The 17,741-nt window shown below is 35.6% G+C and overlaps 2 protein-coding genes across 5 annotated transcripts; one reads left to right on the top strand and one right to left on the bottom strand.

Annotated features, from left to right (window-relative positions):
* Positions 1 to 3,742: 3,742 nt before the first annotated feature.
* LOC133704838 (cytochrome P450 71B10-like) lies at positions 3,743 to 6,480 on the bottom strand. Its single transcript, XM_062129857.1, has 2 exons — positions 5,387 to 6,480; positions 3,743 to 4,675 (listed from the first exon to the last, which is right to left on the bottom strand). The coding sequence occupies exons 1-2, from the start codon at positions 6,290 to 6,292 to the stop codon at positions 4,058 to 4,060; spliced, it is 1,524 nt and encodes a 507-aa protein (XP_061985841.1). The 5' UTR covers positions 6,293 to 6,480; the 3' UTR covers positions 3,743 to 4,057.
* A 5,774-nt stretch (positions 6,481 to 12,254) lies between these two features.
* Positions 12,255 to 15,658, top strand: LOC133704824 (uncharacterized). 4 transcript variants are annotated; one of them, XM_062129837.1, is made up of 9 exons: positions 12,255 to 12,395; positions 12,499 to 12,567; positions 12,699 to 13,259; positions 13,345 to 13,429; positions 13,557 to 13,609; positions 13,789 to 13,934; positions 14,384 to 14,462; positions 15,084 to 15,332; positions 15,486 to 15,658. In XM_062129837.1, the coding sequence occupies exons 3-8, from the start codon at positions 13,247 to 13,249 to the stop codon at positions 15,176 to 15,178; spliced, it is 471 nt and encodes a 156-aa protein (XP_061985821.1). In that variant the 5' UTR covers positions 12,255 to 12,395; positions 12,499 to 12,567; positions 12,699 to 13,246; the 3' UTR covers positions 15,179 to 15,332; positions 15,486 to 15,658. The 4 variants fall into 4 exon arrangements, with proteins under 4 accessions (XP_061985821.1, XP_061985819.1, XP_061985822.1 ...); XM_062129835.1 differs by having other exon boundaries at positions 13,551 to 13,609; XM_062129838.1 differs by having other exon boundaries at positions 13,542 to 13,609; positions 15,129 to 15,332.
* The last annotated feature ends 2,083 nt before the right edge of the window (positions 15,659 to 17,741 follow it).

Here is a 17,741-nt window from a genome sequence, read left to right as displayed (position 1 = left end):
AACGGACAATATTCTGCAAGGGAGAGTGGGCCGGGCCTTACACATATGCTGCCAAAAATTTTAAGAAAGCTTAATGAAGGTTTGTAATCATATGCTTCAAATAACGTCTTTTGCTTCAAAAAATTTGTTGGAAGTTGATTTTGATGAAAAACAACTATGTTAGCTGCTTCTGCCAAAAATATCTTGGGTAAATCCTTCTCATGTAGCATACATATGACCATCTCCATTATGTATCTATTTCTCCTTTCACTAACTCTATTTTGTTTTAGAGTGTAAGGAGTTTTGAGTTGATGTTCAATGCCAGCATCTTCATAGTATTGATTGAACTCTAATGAAGTGTATTCTTTACCATTGTCAAATCTAATGGCTTGAATTCTACATCTACTCTAATTCTCCACATTCTTCTTGAATTTCCAAAAGATCTCAACTACTTCTGACTTGTATTTCATAAAGAAAATCCAACATATTATGGTGAAGTCATCAATGAAAAGAATGTAATATTGACTACTTTGCAATGAAGGTGTTTTTAGAGGGCCAGCCATATCAATATGAATTAATTAGAGTTTTTATACAGATTTCCAAGTTGATTTTAGAAATGGTTTCCTACTTTGTTTACCAAACTAACAGGCTTTACAATTTGGTAATTGATCAGAAAATAGAGGCACTCCTTTTACAACATCATTCTTCTTCATACTAAGCATCCGTTGTTGATGACAGTGTCCCAGCCTCTTATGCCATACTTCTGTGTCTTTTAGCTTTATTGAAAAAGTTGTGTGCTCCTCCTCAAATGGTAAAAATAAGAAACTTTTACCTCTCATCTTAGCTTGCAGTATTTTTTTGTCCAGCAACATAAAAAATATAACAGAATTGATCTTTAAAATCACCTTCATGCCTTTTTCTATTAGTTGCCCAACACTTAATAAATTTTGATCTATATTAGGTACATAGAGTACATCTGAAATTGTTTCTGTACCATAATTTGTTGTGATGACAATGGTTCCTTTTTCCTTAGCTACTATACAATCACCATTTCCAATTCGAACCCTTACAACTTCTATAAATTGCAATGTTCTGAAAAGACTTTTGTCAAAAGTCATGTGGTTTGTGTAACCATTGTCAATGAGTCAACTATATGAGGATTTTTGAATTGAAAAACACATTGTTATAAACATTTGATCTTTATCATCTTGACTAGCAACTTGAGTATCTTCTTCTTGTTTCTGAGGTTTAGTTATGCAAATAATTGCTTCATGTTCAAGTTGATTGCATTTGCTACACCTTGTATCGAGTCTCTTCCAGCACTTGAATTGTGGATGACCTATCTTGTTGCAGTGTTGACATGGTGGAAAATTTCATTTAATTTTCTTTCCCTTGTTCTGAAATTGATTCACAATAAACTTACTACTACTTGAAGCTTGGTTTTTCTTTAAAAAATTATTCTTATCCTTTTTAGAATCTTGATACTTGCTTGTAAAGCTTCTTATGCAAAATGATCCTACCTCATAAGTCTTTGTTGTTCTTGAGCTTGCAAGGCATTCAAAAGTTATGTCAATGTATTTTTTAATAGATCTTTTGTATTCTTCGATGTAGTAATTAAAGCTTCATATTTTTGTGGTGCTATAATTAGAAGTTTTTCTATAATTCTAGAGTCTGTGAACGTGGTTTCTAGCAATCTGACTCTATTTACAATACCAAGCAACCTATCTGAGTATTCATTTATGGTCTCAGATTCTTTCATTTTTTGCAGCTCAAACTCTCATATCAAGTTTAGGCTTTGCATGCCATAAATTCTTTCATCTCTTGCATATTCTTTCTTAAGATAATCTAGACTTTTTTTTTGTTGATTTAAAAGACATGATTCTTGTGAAAATAGTTGTTGAAACAACAACAAATAGACATGCTTTTGCTTTTGATTTCTTCATTTTTCTTTCTTTGTGACTCTTGATCTGGGTCATGGTTGAATTATTTGGTAACAGAGGGACATCATAATCCTCTTCAATAGCTTCCTAAAGATCTAAAACCTCCAAATAAGTCTTTATTTTCATTGCCCAAAGTTGATAATTCTCTTTATTAAAGATAGAAGAAGTAATGTTAGAAAAACTTGCTTCAGCTTTCATTACAGGTTCCTTTAAAAAATTGCTCTGATATCAATTGAAAATACTTAAGTGAAGAAAGAAAGTACGAAGAAAGTTAAAGATAGTAAACAAATATGTACTATTTTATTTAAATTAAAATGAATTAATTGCTTAAAATAAAAAATTAACTAAACAGAATCTTGACAGCTCTTGAAGCAATCTAAATAGTTGAGTTTACATCTTGGTGGATATAGCCAACTGAGAGATTGGAATTGGGTGTTATTTCTTTCAGGATATTGTTCTAATTAACTTGAGATAATGGCATTGTGGATAAGTTAAGATATCAAGCAATTTAATAGAATCAACTAGACACATTTTATTTGATTTCAAATGCCTAGTTGAGTTTGAGCGAGTGACTCTCGTTTCGTTTTTCTGGAAATGGAAAGGTAGTGCCCTATTGCCATTTTTAGTAAGAGATGCAAAATATAGCAATAATACGAATCTTAAATAGCAAGGTTTTGCTTCTGAAAGCAGACATCAGTTTCGAAGAACTCTTTACTCTAAATCTAGCTATAGCAGCTAGGGAACATGAACAGTTGACCCCATAATACAGTATCTGGAATCAGCTTTGGCTTAGCTACGTCTCATGTCGTATTTCAGCCTGCAAGAGGGTTATGCAAATTCTCATGGTGCTCATTATATATTACTCAATTTTCTCTAGAATTTATCTTGGAAGGAAGCAAGAAAATACACCATAAAGGAAATCTCACAAGAATAAACATGTTTACGTGCTTTTGCATATCTCAACCCGAGTACACTCCCAGGTGAGAGTATTATAGATTACATACTGCATAAATCCATTTCTCTGTCATGCATGCTCAGTCTTAGCCCTGTACCAACACACTTAATTTCATTGTTTTGGCCCTCTAGAACCGTATTTGGTCTCATCACCGCTTAGGGACCTTATCAATTACTATTTATGATATTTCATTAATTTTTATCTTTATTTATTAAGTGAAAATGAATCAAGAACTCTTTCTAGAAGCAAAAGCTTAGTGGAGGCAGTTTTGAGCATGTCTAGCATGTTTAACAAGCCATGGGACGAATTGAGGCAACAAATTTCGACTATGAATTTGCAACTCTAATACATATATGGTTTCCCTAAAGTTGTGGATGAGATGTTTCACAAACGATGGTACATGACCTCATTGTACTACTTAATGGCCATCTTAGAGTCCTTAAGATAAAATCTATTTTACTGGTAAAATATCAACAAATTCAGGGTTAGTTGTGATAAACCAAAAAGATCTTTACGAGTGCCCGTGAAGAACCTGAAATATTTGGACTAAGAGCTGTCATCGTAAGCGCATTTTTCATGTTCAGGAGCCATGCAGGGAGAAGGTTCGGTTGCCAAAGACTTGGTCTAAGTTGTTGGTCATGTCCACAAAGCTTTCTTGCTTAAGAATAGGTTAAGTAGTTATTATTTGATTTTTAATAATGCATGATTAACTTGTTGTCAATAACAGTTGTTAGTGTTCTAATTCTTAGAAATATGATCTCAGAATCAGAAATAGTTGATATTTTTATTGTTGTATTTAAACTCTTTTAAAATCAGTATTAAACACTAATTCCAACTCATTCATCCTCGGGCATTTAAGATAGACACGGAAGAAAAAGAGAGAGGGCTCAAACATTTCAACCAAACTCTTTGTGTTGAAGTTTTTGGAACTCTCTGCAGACAGCCATAACTACAAGCACATACATACACATTACTCGCATACATTACAATCGTGCACAAATCGTACTTTTTAAGTGCCATGAGCCTCTGGCTCAATGGCATCCATGTCCCCCACCTCGAAAGAGGTGTTCTGGTCCGAGCCTATCCTTCTAACTAAAGCTAAAAAGAAAGAAAAGCACAATCATACATTCTTAAGTGCATGAAACTATAGATATGCTTATGAGATCATGATATCTTCTGATAGTCACTGAAGGAAGTTGACTGGTACAAGAATGAGAGGTGTCTTCTTAGAGGTAGTAAGACTAACACCAGCTTTCTCTTCCATGTTGATATCTTCCATATTCATCCCATCGGGAAAAACCCAATCAAAACAATACAAGAGATTTGCAAGTATAATCTCCATTGTTATAGATCCCATATGAATACCAGGACAAATTCTTCGACCAGATCCAAATGGCAAGTACTCAAAACTTTGTCCTTTATAGTCAATGGAGCTATCAAGGAATCTTTCAGGGAAAAACTCTTCAGGATCCTTCCAGTACTTGGGGTCACGTCCAATTGCCCAGACATTAATTTGGACCAGCATCTTCGGGTAGATATTATGACCACTGACTTTACAGTGAGACACGGTTTCTCTTGTGATAAGTAGCGGGGCAGGAGGGTGCAGTCTCAGAGTTTCTTTTATTACCATCCGGAGATACTCAAGTTGATCGATGTCGCTTTCAGTAACTCTTCCCTTATTTCCAACACATTTCCTAACTTCATCCTGCACTTTCTTCATCACTCTTGGATTCCTAACAAGTTCTGCCATTGCCCAATTCACTGTCAGTGAAATAGTGTCTACTCCTCCCAGAAATAAATTCTGACAGACAAACATCAGAATCCAATTAGACAATTAATTTGTTGAAACAATAGAGAAAAGTAGGCAATTAATTTCTTAATAATAGCATGCAAATATTTCTTTATAGCTTTAGTTTATAACGGAAATTACAGCGCATGATGTTGCTGGACAGCATCATTTAGCATGTTGCTCTTACTATTCCCAACACTTGCACAGTGATGAATCTCAAGAATCATGCAAATTTATCAAGCACAACAACTTAGCTTTGAGATTATACTCTGAGGGGTTTTTCTAAATGGTATAGCAACCATGCCAAGAAACACAACGAAATTTTCTGATATAATAGCACTTGAAAAAGCTTTGGCAATGCACAGACAAGGGCTTAGATATAATGATAGACGCCACCTCCAACCTAAAAGCCAATACTAAAAACGTACGGGTACATCTTATATATAAGCACCTTACTTACCACTGGGCACCCAACAAAAACTATCTAACTTTGACGGCTTATCAGCTAGACCCTTAACATATATATGTGAAACTACATAACTAGATTCCTCTTTCAGACAACCAAATGCCTGTGGCTTGTTGCTCCCTAAAAGCCTGGTGGCAAATTCTGAAATATGCTAGCGGCAATGAAATGATAGACACTACATATACACTTAATAACATGAAGTAATCTATTGAAGCTCAGGATTTAATGTATGATAATGGCAATGTTGAACAGCATACCAGGAGGATTGCCTTGATATTATCCTTTGTGAACTGAGACGCACCAAGTTCAGTCTGATCCTTCTCTACTCTCAGCAAAACATCTACCATGTCATCGTGCTCCTTTATCCTTCCAGGTTTAAGATGATTATCAATTAAATGCTGAAAGAAAGTATCTAATTCATGGAAAACTCTCTCAGTCCTTGCACGATGACCAGTAAGCCGATCCACAATCCACCCTAAATACGGGATGGATTCATCTGCTGAGATGCTTCCCGCTACAGCCTCGGTGTCATGAACCACTTCATGAAATTTATCTCGATCAAAGCTAGTCCCTCGATAATTGAATCCATAAGCCATCCTGAATGTTATATTCGCAACGAGAGCATATAATTTCTGAGTAAGATCAACAGGTGCTGCTAAAGCTGATGACTCAGAGATAAAATTGACCAACAAGCTAACTTCTTCTTCCCTGATGAACCGGAAAGACTGCACCCTTTTCAAGCTGAATAGCTCCAGAGTAACAATTTTTCTCATGTTTCTCCAGTGATCACTATATGGTGAAAATGCTATGTCTAGATAATTGTACGTGAGTCTCCCAGTCCCAGCTAAAAGAGGTCTGCTGCAAAAGGCAAGATCATGAACTTTTAAGACCTCTCTTGCTGCCTCAGCAGAGGAGATTACGACAGTTGGTATTCGACCAAGTCGAATTAGCATGACAGGGCCATATTTCTTGGAGAGTTGCCACAGAGATTGGTGAAGCAGTGATCCAAGTTGGTGCAAGTTGCCTAAAATTGGAAGCTTAGGAGGGCTTGGAGGAAGAAGCTGCTCGCTTTGTCTCTTAAATCCCATCTTTTTCAAAAATAGAAGCAGTAGTGCCAGAAGTAAGATAAGAGGAAGCCATAAAGGTACAACATAGAGAGCCATAAGAGTTTAGCACGTAGAATGTCGTCTGAGCTACCTTGAGATTAATCCTCACCACTGATTTAAAATCAACAATGAGTACAAAACATATCAGTACTATTTGCCCCGGTTAGGCTAAATGATTGTTGCCAACCGTGGTCCAATTATTTAAAGTGATAAGGTTTACTGTTACTAGTCATCCAGGAGCTATTTTTTTCATAAATAAGAACATTTAACTCCCATTACAAATTCATAACGGCTCAATTGACTCCTAACGGGCTGTGGTTTGGTTGCTTTCTACATCTAATAACACTCACAGAACACGCTTGAATTTATCACACAAATGCTGTAATTTCCCCGTACAAAACTTACACAGGAAAGGGGTTGCAATGAAAGAGAGTTCACACACTCTGCTACTGTTTGTTTTCTGACTTTTCAGCTTCTGCACCTCCTGCCCCTTCTCTTTCAATAAATTCAGCCCCATATTTGCCCTACCATTTTAGACAAAACAACACAGTTAACACGTTGAAGAGAGAGGGCTCGAACATGTCAACCAAACTCTTTGTGTTGAAGTTTTTGGAACTCTCTGCAGACAGCCATAACTACATGAGCCTCTGGCTCAGTTGCATCGATCCATTTCCCCCACCTCAGAAGAGGTTTTCTTGTTAAAGACTGAATTTTGTAATAAAAACTAAAAACATAGTAAAAAATTCACCCCTTTAAAATAAAGTGAGTTCATTGATAATCATGAAAGAAAAAAAAAATACGACGCAATTTGTTGTTGTGTATGCAATTATATATTTAGGTGTGTTTTAAAAAATATATTTGATTTGAAAAAATATTTAAATTAATGTTTTTTTATAATTTAATTTTAATGTTAAAATTAAAAAATATTTTAATGTATTTTTAAGTAAAACACTTTTAAAAAATATCATATATAACAATACCAAATATAAAAATAATACAACCATCAACAATCATTGGATTAATTTTAATAATGATTTGGATTGCTTATCCCATATGAGTGGTCCAAATCATTTTTTTTTGTAATTAAATTTCTTTATACATAAAGAATTATGTATTAAATTAGAGTAAGAATGTAATGTTTTGAATTAAAAGAGTTCGGAAAATACAACAAAGCCCTTGGTGGCTTAAAGAGTGGGTATAATTAAATGAGGGGTATAGTAGTAATTGAATAAAGAGATGATAAATATAAATAGGAAGTAAAAAAAAAAAAGGAAAGGAAAGAGGGATCTGAATTTTGAGAGAGAACCGGCAGGAGAGAAAGGGGGGAAGAAGAAGAAGAAGAGAAAAGAGGGGAAAATAAGGGAAAAAGAAAAGGAGTTGGAGGAAATAAGTAAAAAGGGGAAAGATTATGCTTTAATGTATATAATATGTTTTCTTTAGCTTTAATTTCAGTTTTGATGAATGTTAGGGTTTTGAAAATTTGTGTTTTGGGTTTAATTGATGAATTAAATTGAATGTTAGGGGTTGATTGTTGTGGTTAATTGATGATTTAGTTGATTATGGAAGATTGTGATGATTTTGAGTTATAGTTTTGTTTGAATGGTGAATTTTGAGTTAAAAATCAGGGGAGAACAGTAGGTTTCTGTTAAAATTCTGGATTGGAGGTTGAAGATGACAAAAATTCAATTTGGTCCCTCAATTTGCGAAAATTACAGTTTAGTCCCCGAACTTTGGAAAATTACAAATTGGTCCCTGGAGCCTATTCCGAGATTCTGAACAGAATAACATATGAATTATGGACAGAATTACTATATAGATAAGAGAATTTAACACTTTCAATTTGATCCTCCAATTTGACAAAAATTACAATTTGACCCTAAAAATTTGGTAAAATTCCAGAATGGTTCCTAGAGTATAATGAGATGATCTGGACAGAAATGAGGATGAATTATGGACATAATTTCAGTATATTCATGGATTTATGATAAATTTTAGTTTGGTCCTCCAATTTGATAAAAGTTGCAATTTAACCCTTAAGAATATGATAAATTACAGATTAGTCCCTAGCTGTAATATTACCTTTTTCAGATTGGTTTGATGAATAATTGAGGGTTATTTAGTGAATTATTATCAATTTTATTATTTGTTTTATTATGGATTAGATTTCGGGAAAACCGTTAAATGTTGGGTTTTTAGGAAAGATAACTAGTTAGTTCAAAAATATATAGGGTTACGGAATACACCATTAGTTAAGTGTATTAAATAGGTTATATATATTCTTTTGAGTCATTCTTAAATATGTCTCCTTTATATTCAGATAATCCTGATATTCTACCGGCGGGACGTCAGTAGGATTTTCTTCGATATCAGCTTTGAGTTTTGTTGCTTTCGAGTCAGGTGAGTGGATAATTTTCCATATGCATGAGAAATAATATAAATATTTGATTTGTTAATATGAATTGAATCATGCTTCTTGATAATATATATGTTGATTATTATCCTTGTTATGATAAAGCATAATCAATTATTGAATCTGAATTCTTGATATGAACCAACATATATTTTGAATTGACTTCTGAATTGATAGCTTCTCATTTAATTGATGTCATGAGTTGAGCTTTGAGATATGAATATGTTTGTTAGATTATGATTATGAACCTATGGTATGTCAGTCAGAATACCTATGCTAACAGGGTAGTGTTAGTCTTTGTGCATATCGTATCTGAACCCTAGTTGGTCGGGGGAGTCACCAACCTGTGTGGACTGATCATCCCACAGTACGGAGCCTCATGCTCATTGCATTTTGATTTTCTGACGAACTTTACCATTTGACCTTCTTATTATGGCCTATTTGAGAAACCTTCCTATAAGAACCTAAAGTCATACTTGTATATATATTTCTCATTGTTTTATTACCTCGTATGTGTATATTGAACGTTATCTACTCACTGAGTTGTTGAACTCACCCTCTCATTATTTATTCTTTTCAGGCTTATAGCTTGATAGAAGGTCATTTTATTGGACCTTCAGAACCTGCTTTTTGATTGTACCTTGTACCTTTTCTTTATGTCTAGTTAGTGCTCCAAAACTCTGAACTTATATAAACTCTTGTATTAAGACAATTCAATTATATTATAAAGTTGATTTTGTTATTAATGCTGCGTTGAACTCTGATTGAGTTAGGATAAGTTTGTGTGTAAGTTTGGGTTCGCATAGGGATGGAACCTTGGAGGGGAACCTTGCCTATGTGTCGGTCATGGATCCGGGATTCGGGTCGTGACAAAGAAGTTGATATTGTTTCTATATTTTACACACAACAAATGAATTTATTATTATCAAGGGACATTAAAAAAAAAAACTTTTGTTATGCTGTTCAAATCATTGTCAAGACAGGATCTTGCAAGTAAGTCTCGTATTTATGGACTCAAAAAAATTGATGTGATTGAAAATAAAATAAAAATGAAGCTAGACTGAACCACGTGAAGTTGTAGTGCTTCTAGCTAACTATATATGGTGAATAGAAGAAATCATGGATCATGGATTTGCTGTCAACACAGGTGTGCGGTGCTGTGGGCAGCAGTGACAAGATTGGAACTTGCTTGGTCATTGTTTTGGAATTTGATTCTGATTCTGCACTGATAGGAAACCTATTAGCTTTGATGGCCAGAGCTAAAAAGCTCCTAGGGCGTGGGAAGACAAAGTACATCAAAAATATAGAGAGGCAACTTTGATTTAACCAAAAATCTTTGATTAAAGATAATTGGATTGTCAATGATCGGCTTATGGGTTTATATTTGATTTTATTGGATCTACTTTACCTCGTTTAATTTAGTTTTTGGACGAAAAACCTGATTTAAAAAAAAAAAAAGGAATCATCCCTACCTCCAAAAGAGCAAGGCTTAGGACAGGACAAGTATCCCTCCCTCTGTTGCCAATGAAAAATAAATATTTTAATTAATTGATCGATCGATCAAAAGTTGATCATCCACAGGTGTTAGGGTTAGGGTGAACGTTTTTGTTTTGTTTTTGTTTTTTTTCGAAGGCTGATTTGCCTTGCTGTGTACCTCCTCTGTGTTGTATTTTTCATTTCCACCCTGGTGTTACTGTCACAGAAATTGTTGAAACAAGGCCTTTGGCCATTGCAGATATCTTGTAATTTTCAGTGATTTGCTATGAATCAGTAAGGACAACATTACGCTCTCCATCTTGCACTGTCTATCTACTTCAAGGTAATGCACTTTGTAACTTCCAGTGATGCATAGACATGAACGTGAAACGGGGCAAGAACTAAAATGGAACAAGACTATAAGCGATTGCAAATCCTGAAATCCAAGAAAATCAGAACCTGGAAAAAGAAGAAGAAAACAAGACCAGGGAAAAATCACTTCAATGCTGATGCTCTTAACAATGTGCAAAATCGAACAAAGTTTGCCGGTTCGAAAATGTATACAGGATTGGTTCTCCTATCATCGTTCTGTTCTGCATTTGGTAGCTTGAAGGACACCACTAGGAGGACTTGTCACCAAGCTACGAATACCACAGCAAACTCCCCAGTTTCGATCGCCCCCTGAAGACTCCTTTCAAAAATCTGAGCTCCGTAAGAAATTGTCTCAGAATTGGCAGCTTGTAACAGCGATTCTGAACGTGCATAACCATCACCTGCATCCTACACCAGAACAGTTTGGTCACCAGTGACGCAAAATACAAGAGAGGAATTTCCACTTTCGCATTTCTCTTCCCACTGGAGCAACGATAATAAATTGTTTCTACTGCATATTGGCCAGCGAAGTGGAGAAGAAGATGGAAATATTTAGTGCCAAAGAAACTAGCTGCTCCTAGTCCTATAGTAAGGAAGAAAACTGGCAGTGAAATTTAAATCATACAAGATTGGATGCTTTCAATTTCTTCTAGCCAAGGATAATTGTTGGTTATAATTCTTTTGTTGCAGAACACAAGTGCATGCAAAACAGACGTAAAGAAGAGTTTGTAGAAGAATAATATTATTGATCTCAGAATTCTCTTTAAATAGAGTTAGAGTTTTACTTGGAAACAAAGACAATTTAAAATTCAAAAACATTGCATAACAACAGATCAGATATGATCAGTAATTTATTCCTAAAATCTTGGTCTTCAGCAGAGATCTTCATTGACGAAATACATGCAACAGCAACAGCACAGCTTCCTAGTCTTCTGCAGCTTTCTAAGACATTTCATCAACACTCCTCTTTGTCTTAACAGCAGCAGATACCAAGCTTTCTTCGTAAATCTTCAAAACTTGCTTTTGGAAGAGCTTTTGTTAGAACATCTGCAATCTGGTCATTAGTTCTGCAATATAGCAGAGTAACTTCTTCTTCTTTTTGTGCTTCTCTTAGAAAATATAACTTGATTTTGAAATGCTTAGTTCTGCCATGAAACACAGGATTATTTGCAATAGAAATTGCAGCTTGATTGTCAACATAAATCTTTGTTGGTTCCAGTTGATTCATATGCAGATCAGCAAGAATTTTCCTTATCCAAATAGCTTGATTGACAGCAGCAGTAGCTGCTGCATATTCAGCTTCAGCTGTGCTTTGAGCTACACTATCTTGCTTCCTTGAACACCAAGAGAACATGCCTGATCCAAAACTAAAACAGTAGCCTGAGGTGCTCTTCATGTCATCCACAGAACCTGCCCAGTCACTATCAGAGTACCCATGCAGCATGAAATTCTGAAGATGAGAGTATTTTATTCCATAGCTTATTGTACCTTTGACGTATCTTACTATCCTTTTTGCAGCTTGAAGATGCAATTCACTTGCACAATGCATAAAACGTGACAGCAAGCTCACAGCAAATGCAATGTCTGATCTTGTAGCTGTAAGATACATTAAACATCCAAATAAACTTTTGTACTGACCTTCATCTGCTTTGTTTGTTCCATCATTCTTGCTGAATTTTTCCTTCAGATTCATAGGTGTGCTTGTGCTCTTGCAGCTTTCCATGTGAAATTTCTTCAATATCTCTTTAGCATATTTCTGTTGACATATGAAGATTCCATCATCACTTTGTTTCACCTCCATTCCAAGGAAGTAAGACATCAACCCGAGATCTGTCATCTCAAACACATCAAACATCTCTGCCTTGAATTCTTCAATTTGTGTCTTATTACTTCCTGTTACAAGTAAGTCATCAACATAAACAGATACAATAATTAAGTTTGCATCAGCTCCTTTTACATACAACGTTGCCTCACTTAAACTTTTAACAAAGCCAAGTTTATGTAGATGATCATCAATTCTGCTATACCATGCTCTAGGAGCTTGTTTAAGGCCATACAAAGCCTTTTTCAGCAGGTAGACCTTCTCCTCTTGTCCCCTGACTTCAAAGCCTCTTGGTTGCTCTATGTAAATCTCCTCCTGCAGGTATCCATTTAAAAACGCAGACTTTACATCCAGCTGATAAACTTTCCAATTCTTTTGTGCAGCAACTGCAAGTAGTAATCTGATTGTGTCCAAGCATGCTACTGGTGCAAACGTTTCTGAAAAATCCACACCAAACACTTGAGCATAGCCCTTCACAACTAATCTGGCTTTGTATTTGTTTATAGAACCATCTGCATTTTGTTTGGTTCTATAAACCCATTTGACTCCTAAGGCCTTCTTGTGTAAAGGCTTGTCCATCAGCACCCATGTATCATTCTTTTCAATCATTCTAAGTTCCTCTTGCATTGCTTCAATCCATTCACTCTTCTTTACTGCTTCTTCAAATTCTGCAGGTTCACAGATAGCAATATTGCTACTTTCATAAATTTCAGCTAATGATCTTGTACCTCTTACTGGTTCATCGTCAAAGTTGTCATTAGTAATCTCCAAGATTGGAGATTCTTGCTTCTCTGTTGATGATTCCAGCTTTTCTTCTGGTTGCTCCCACTTCCATTGCTTATCTTCCATAAAGTTGACGTCTCTACTTACCAGAATTCTTCCATTTTGAGGCTGGAAGATTCTGTAAGCTTTTGATGGACTGCTGTATCCAATGAATACTCCTGGTTCTGACTTCTTATCCAGCTTATCTCTTTTCACCTGTGGTACATGAGTGAAACAAATACAACCAAAAATTTTTAAATGTTGCAGGTCTGGTTTGTATCCAAACCAAGCTTCAAAAGGAGTTTTTTTCTGCAAGGCTCTGGTTGGCATTCTGTTCAGCAGATACACTGAGGTATTTGCAGCTTCAGCCCATAATTTCTTTGGCAACTCTTTTTCGTGTAGCATACATCTAGTCATTTCCATGATACTCCTGTTTTTTCTTTCACTTACACCATTCTGTTGAGGTGTGTAAGGTGCAGTAAGCTGATGTTCAATTCCAGATTCATCACAGAATTGCTGAAATCTCCCACAGGTATACTCCTTTCCATTGTCTGATCTTAATGTCTGAATCCTGCACCCACTTTGGTTTTCCACCCATGTTTTATACTTCCAAAACACATTAGCAACTTCTGATTTGAATTTAAGAAAGAAAATCCAACAGAACCTGGAATAATCATCAATGAAGATGATATAATATTTGTTGCCATTCAGTGAAGCTGTACTCAAAGGACCTCCAACGTCTGTATGTACCAGCTGAAGTTTTCGTGTTGCTCTCCAGGTTGCATGAGGGAAAGGTTTTCTGGCCTGCTTACCATATTGACATGCTGCACAGTTTGCTGACCTGTTCTCCAGTTGTGGTACTCCTTTTACAAGAGTATGTTTTTGCATATACATAAGCCCTGCATGATGAAAGTGTCCAACTCTTTTATGCCACAATTCATCACTGCATGTTTTTGCAGAAAACACACTCTGCTCCTTCTCCATAAGGTTTAAAGTAAAACCTTTTGATTTCATTTTTACCCTGAACACGTTGTTGCCCAAGTTGTCTTTGATCAGACACCATTGATCTTCAAAACTTAATTTGAAACCTTTTTCCATAAGCTGTCCAACACTAAGCAAGTTTTGATCAATGTCAGGCACATATAAAACATCTGAAATATACTTCAAACCTGACAAACTGTTTAAGACAACAATTCCTTTGCCTTTGACATCAATGTAATCACCATTTCCAATTTTAACTTTGGAAATAGTCGTTCTGTCAAGTTCTTTAAACAAATCCTGATTGTTTGTCATGTGGTTTGTGCAGCCACTATCAATCAACCAAGAATCATTCGAACTATTTCCTGTTGAAAAACATGATGCAACAAACAGCTGCTCCTCTTCAGGTTGTTGTGCAACAGGATTCGCCTTTTCTTCATTTTGTTGTGTCCTGCAGATTTTTTCAACATGTCCAATCTGTCCACATTTTCTGCACTTGATATCTGGTCTCCACCAGCACTTGATCGGCTGATGATTTGTTTTTTTACAGTAGGTACATGGTGGAAATGTTTCCACCTTGTTTCTGTATGTTTGAACCTTTTTCTTCTTGATGAATCTCCTGTCTTTACCTCCTCCTTGATATTGAGTTCTTGCTTGAAAAGCTCCCTGCATTGATTCTTCAAGTCTCATTGATCTTCTTTGTTCTTGTGCCTGCAGTGCATTTGTTAATTCTCCAAGAGAGATGCTGGTTAAGTCTTTTGATTCTTCTAATGAAGAGATCTTAGACTCATATTTTTCAGGCATAGTGACCAGTATTTTCTGCACAATTCTGTCATCAGAAAATTCTTTTCCAAGCAATCTTACTTTGTTTATTATGCTTAACAATCTGTCAGCATAATCTTTGATGTTTTCGGTTTCCTTCATTTTCTGCATTTCAAATTCTCTGATTAAATTCAGAACCTGCATATTTTTTGTTCTTTCATTGCCTTGATATTCCTTTTTAAGATAATCCCAAATACCTTTTGCAGAATCCAAATTCATGATTCTTGTGAATACTGTATTTGATACTGCAGCATATAAGCAAGCTTTGGCCTTGGATTTTCTTGTCTTCTTCTCCTTGTGAATCTTTAGTTGGGCTATAGTTGGATTTGCAGGCAAGTCAGGAACAACATAGTTTTCTTCCACAGCTTCCCAGAGATCTAGCGCCTCCAGATGCACTGTCATTCTGATGGCCCATGTTTCATAGTTTTCACCATTGAAGATTGGTGGTGAACCGTGTGAGATGATTGTTTCAGAATCCATTTTGTGTTTTTTTTTGTTGTGTTTGTGGTTTGATTTGGTTTGTGTTTTTGTTTGTCTCAACTCACAAGTCCCTCAAGATAAACTATTGCTCTGATACCAATTTGTTGGTTATAATTCTTTTGTTGCAGAACACAAGTGCATGCAAAACAGACGTAAAGAAGAGTTTGTAGAAGAATAATATTATTGATCTCAGAATTCTCTTTAAATAGAGTTAGAGTTTTACTTGGAAACAAAGACAATTTAAAATTCAAAAACATTGCATAACAACAGATCAGATATGATCAGTAATTTATTCCTAAAATCTTGGTCTTCAGCAGAGATCTTCATTGACGAAATACATGCAACAGCAACAGCACAGCTTCCTAGTCTTCTGCAGCTTTCTAAGACATTTCATCAACAATAATAAATCTCGGTACACTACAGAGCTCTATTTTTTACTTTAAATTACCAGCTCATGTTTGAAAAAAAAATCTGAGTTCCGTAAGAGAAGGCTCACTTAATAAGCAATCAGTTCTTCATCTGTACGTCATCTTTGTAGGAGGCCTGTCAATTGGAGTGTCATAATTTCAGCCCTGAGCTATCCTCAGAATAAGATGTGTTTTATTAAAATTTTGATATCGGCAAAAGGGGCAGCTAACAGATATTCAGACAACATGAGGAAAACTTTCCCTTTAATTAGCTCATCTCCTGCAAGATCCAAAGCAATACTAGCAAAGAATTAGCAACAGTCTTCTCGAATAAAATATCTGCTTTCAGTTTTGTTTCCATTTAACATGATATTACTAAGAATGGGATATCCAGGATGTCACCTTTGATACATTTAGGATTTGAATAGCCATACATCTGCATCTGGATTTTAAAGCTTGAAATCCATCATTAGCGATCCTGGATGTCTGACACCATTGAAGCAGCCTAATCACACTCAAGAAACATGAATAGTTTGTTAAGAAGGTGAGAGAGATATTGGAAGACATTCTTAATATAAAGATCCTACAGCTTTGCTTTACAGGAATGTATGGGGAGACCATGGAGAAAATGAAAAGCTAAAATGCAAATACAAATTCATAAATTTTGACAGATGGCATCCCTGTTTCTTGGCACTTCATTTTCTGTTAAGAATTCGAAGAGTGGACTAAAAAAACATGGTGGTTAGTGATTCTGTTATATCAACCCCAATGATCGAGGGTCAAAGTGAAAAAGGGTCTGATTATTCATATACAATATACATCTTCAAGCTGAAAGTGAAAAGATGGAAGAAAAAGAGCATGGACATGTCGCAATAATTTCTATCATTACGAGGAGAAATAATAATGTTTCAATAGAAGGGGGCAAATCTTACGAGGATAAGCCCCATATGTTTTTGAAGCATCTGACTTCAAAGCACCAACCCCACCATGCACTGCATATTTTCAGTTAAATGTCAGTTTCCTTGACAACATTCCAAATTGAAATTATCCAAATAGAGCAATGCCACTCAGAAATAATTAAAGAAAAAGATAGTCTTGGAATCATTTGTTGCCATGACCATATCCCTTTCCATACCATTTTTTTTCATTTCATAAATAACCAGCAGAATATTAGAATTATAGGTATGTACGCATAAGAAGAAACGTTCAAGAAAAGGCAGGGACTCAAACCTGAGTGTCTCATCATTGCAATTCGTGAAAGAAGCCGATGAAGTGTCAATGAAGTAGTAGCAATTTAGGCATGCTAAGATGTACTCCAACCACAAAATACCCCAAAACTTGGCCTTGCAATTGACTGCAGATGGGAAGAGAAATACCGGTTAGATGAATGGGTATTCTATGGTTCAGTTGCTTAGTCATAAAAGGCACATGTATATAAACTGTAAGAGATTATTGTCACGCAGTGAACTCGAATCAACATTATATGTGCAAGCAATGCACTTGCTCATTAATCTATAAACATTTCAGACCATTCCCTGCTGAAAATGAGAAATTGTATAACGATTGAAACCAATAAGTCATCTCCATCCTTTAGGGGCCAATTGCATGCTCATACCCACCTTCCGACAATGCAGTTGTCTTCAAATTCAGTAAATGGCAAAAACTGATTGGTCGGCACAAAAATGTCTTAGCATCGGAAATTGGCACCATAAAATGTAGTGCCTAAGAAGCAGTAATGGCTAGCAAAACAATAAACTGTGTATTCTCTACTCTCCAGACATCATTCAAACGAGGATTTCTTGGTAAAGTTCTGGCACATGGAAATGGCATGTTTAATAGGATTTCTTGGGATAATGGTCATCAGTCATCTGTAGTCATTGCAAACAATGCCCTAGTAAAATCACTCCACTTAACCTTGCCATTCACAATCGGCATTAGCAAAGAAGGAAAAACATTTAGCTTTGGAACATGCATTTA

Source organism: Populus nigra, chromosome 10, assembly GCF_951802175.1.
Source record: "Populus nigra chromosome 10, ddPopNigr1.1, whole genome shotgun sequence".
Classification (NCBI taxonomy): Eukaryota; Viridiplantae; Streptophyta; class Magnoliopsida; order Malpighiales; family Salicaceae; genus Populus; species Populus nigra.
This window is presented reverse-complemented; position numbering and strand designations above follow the sequence as displayed.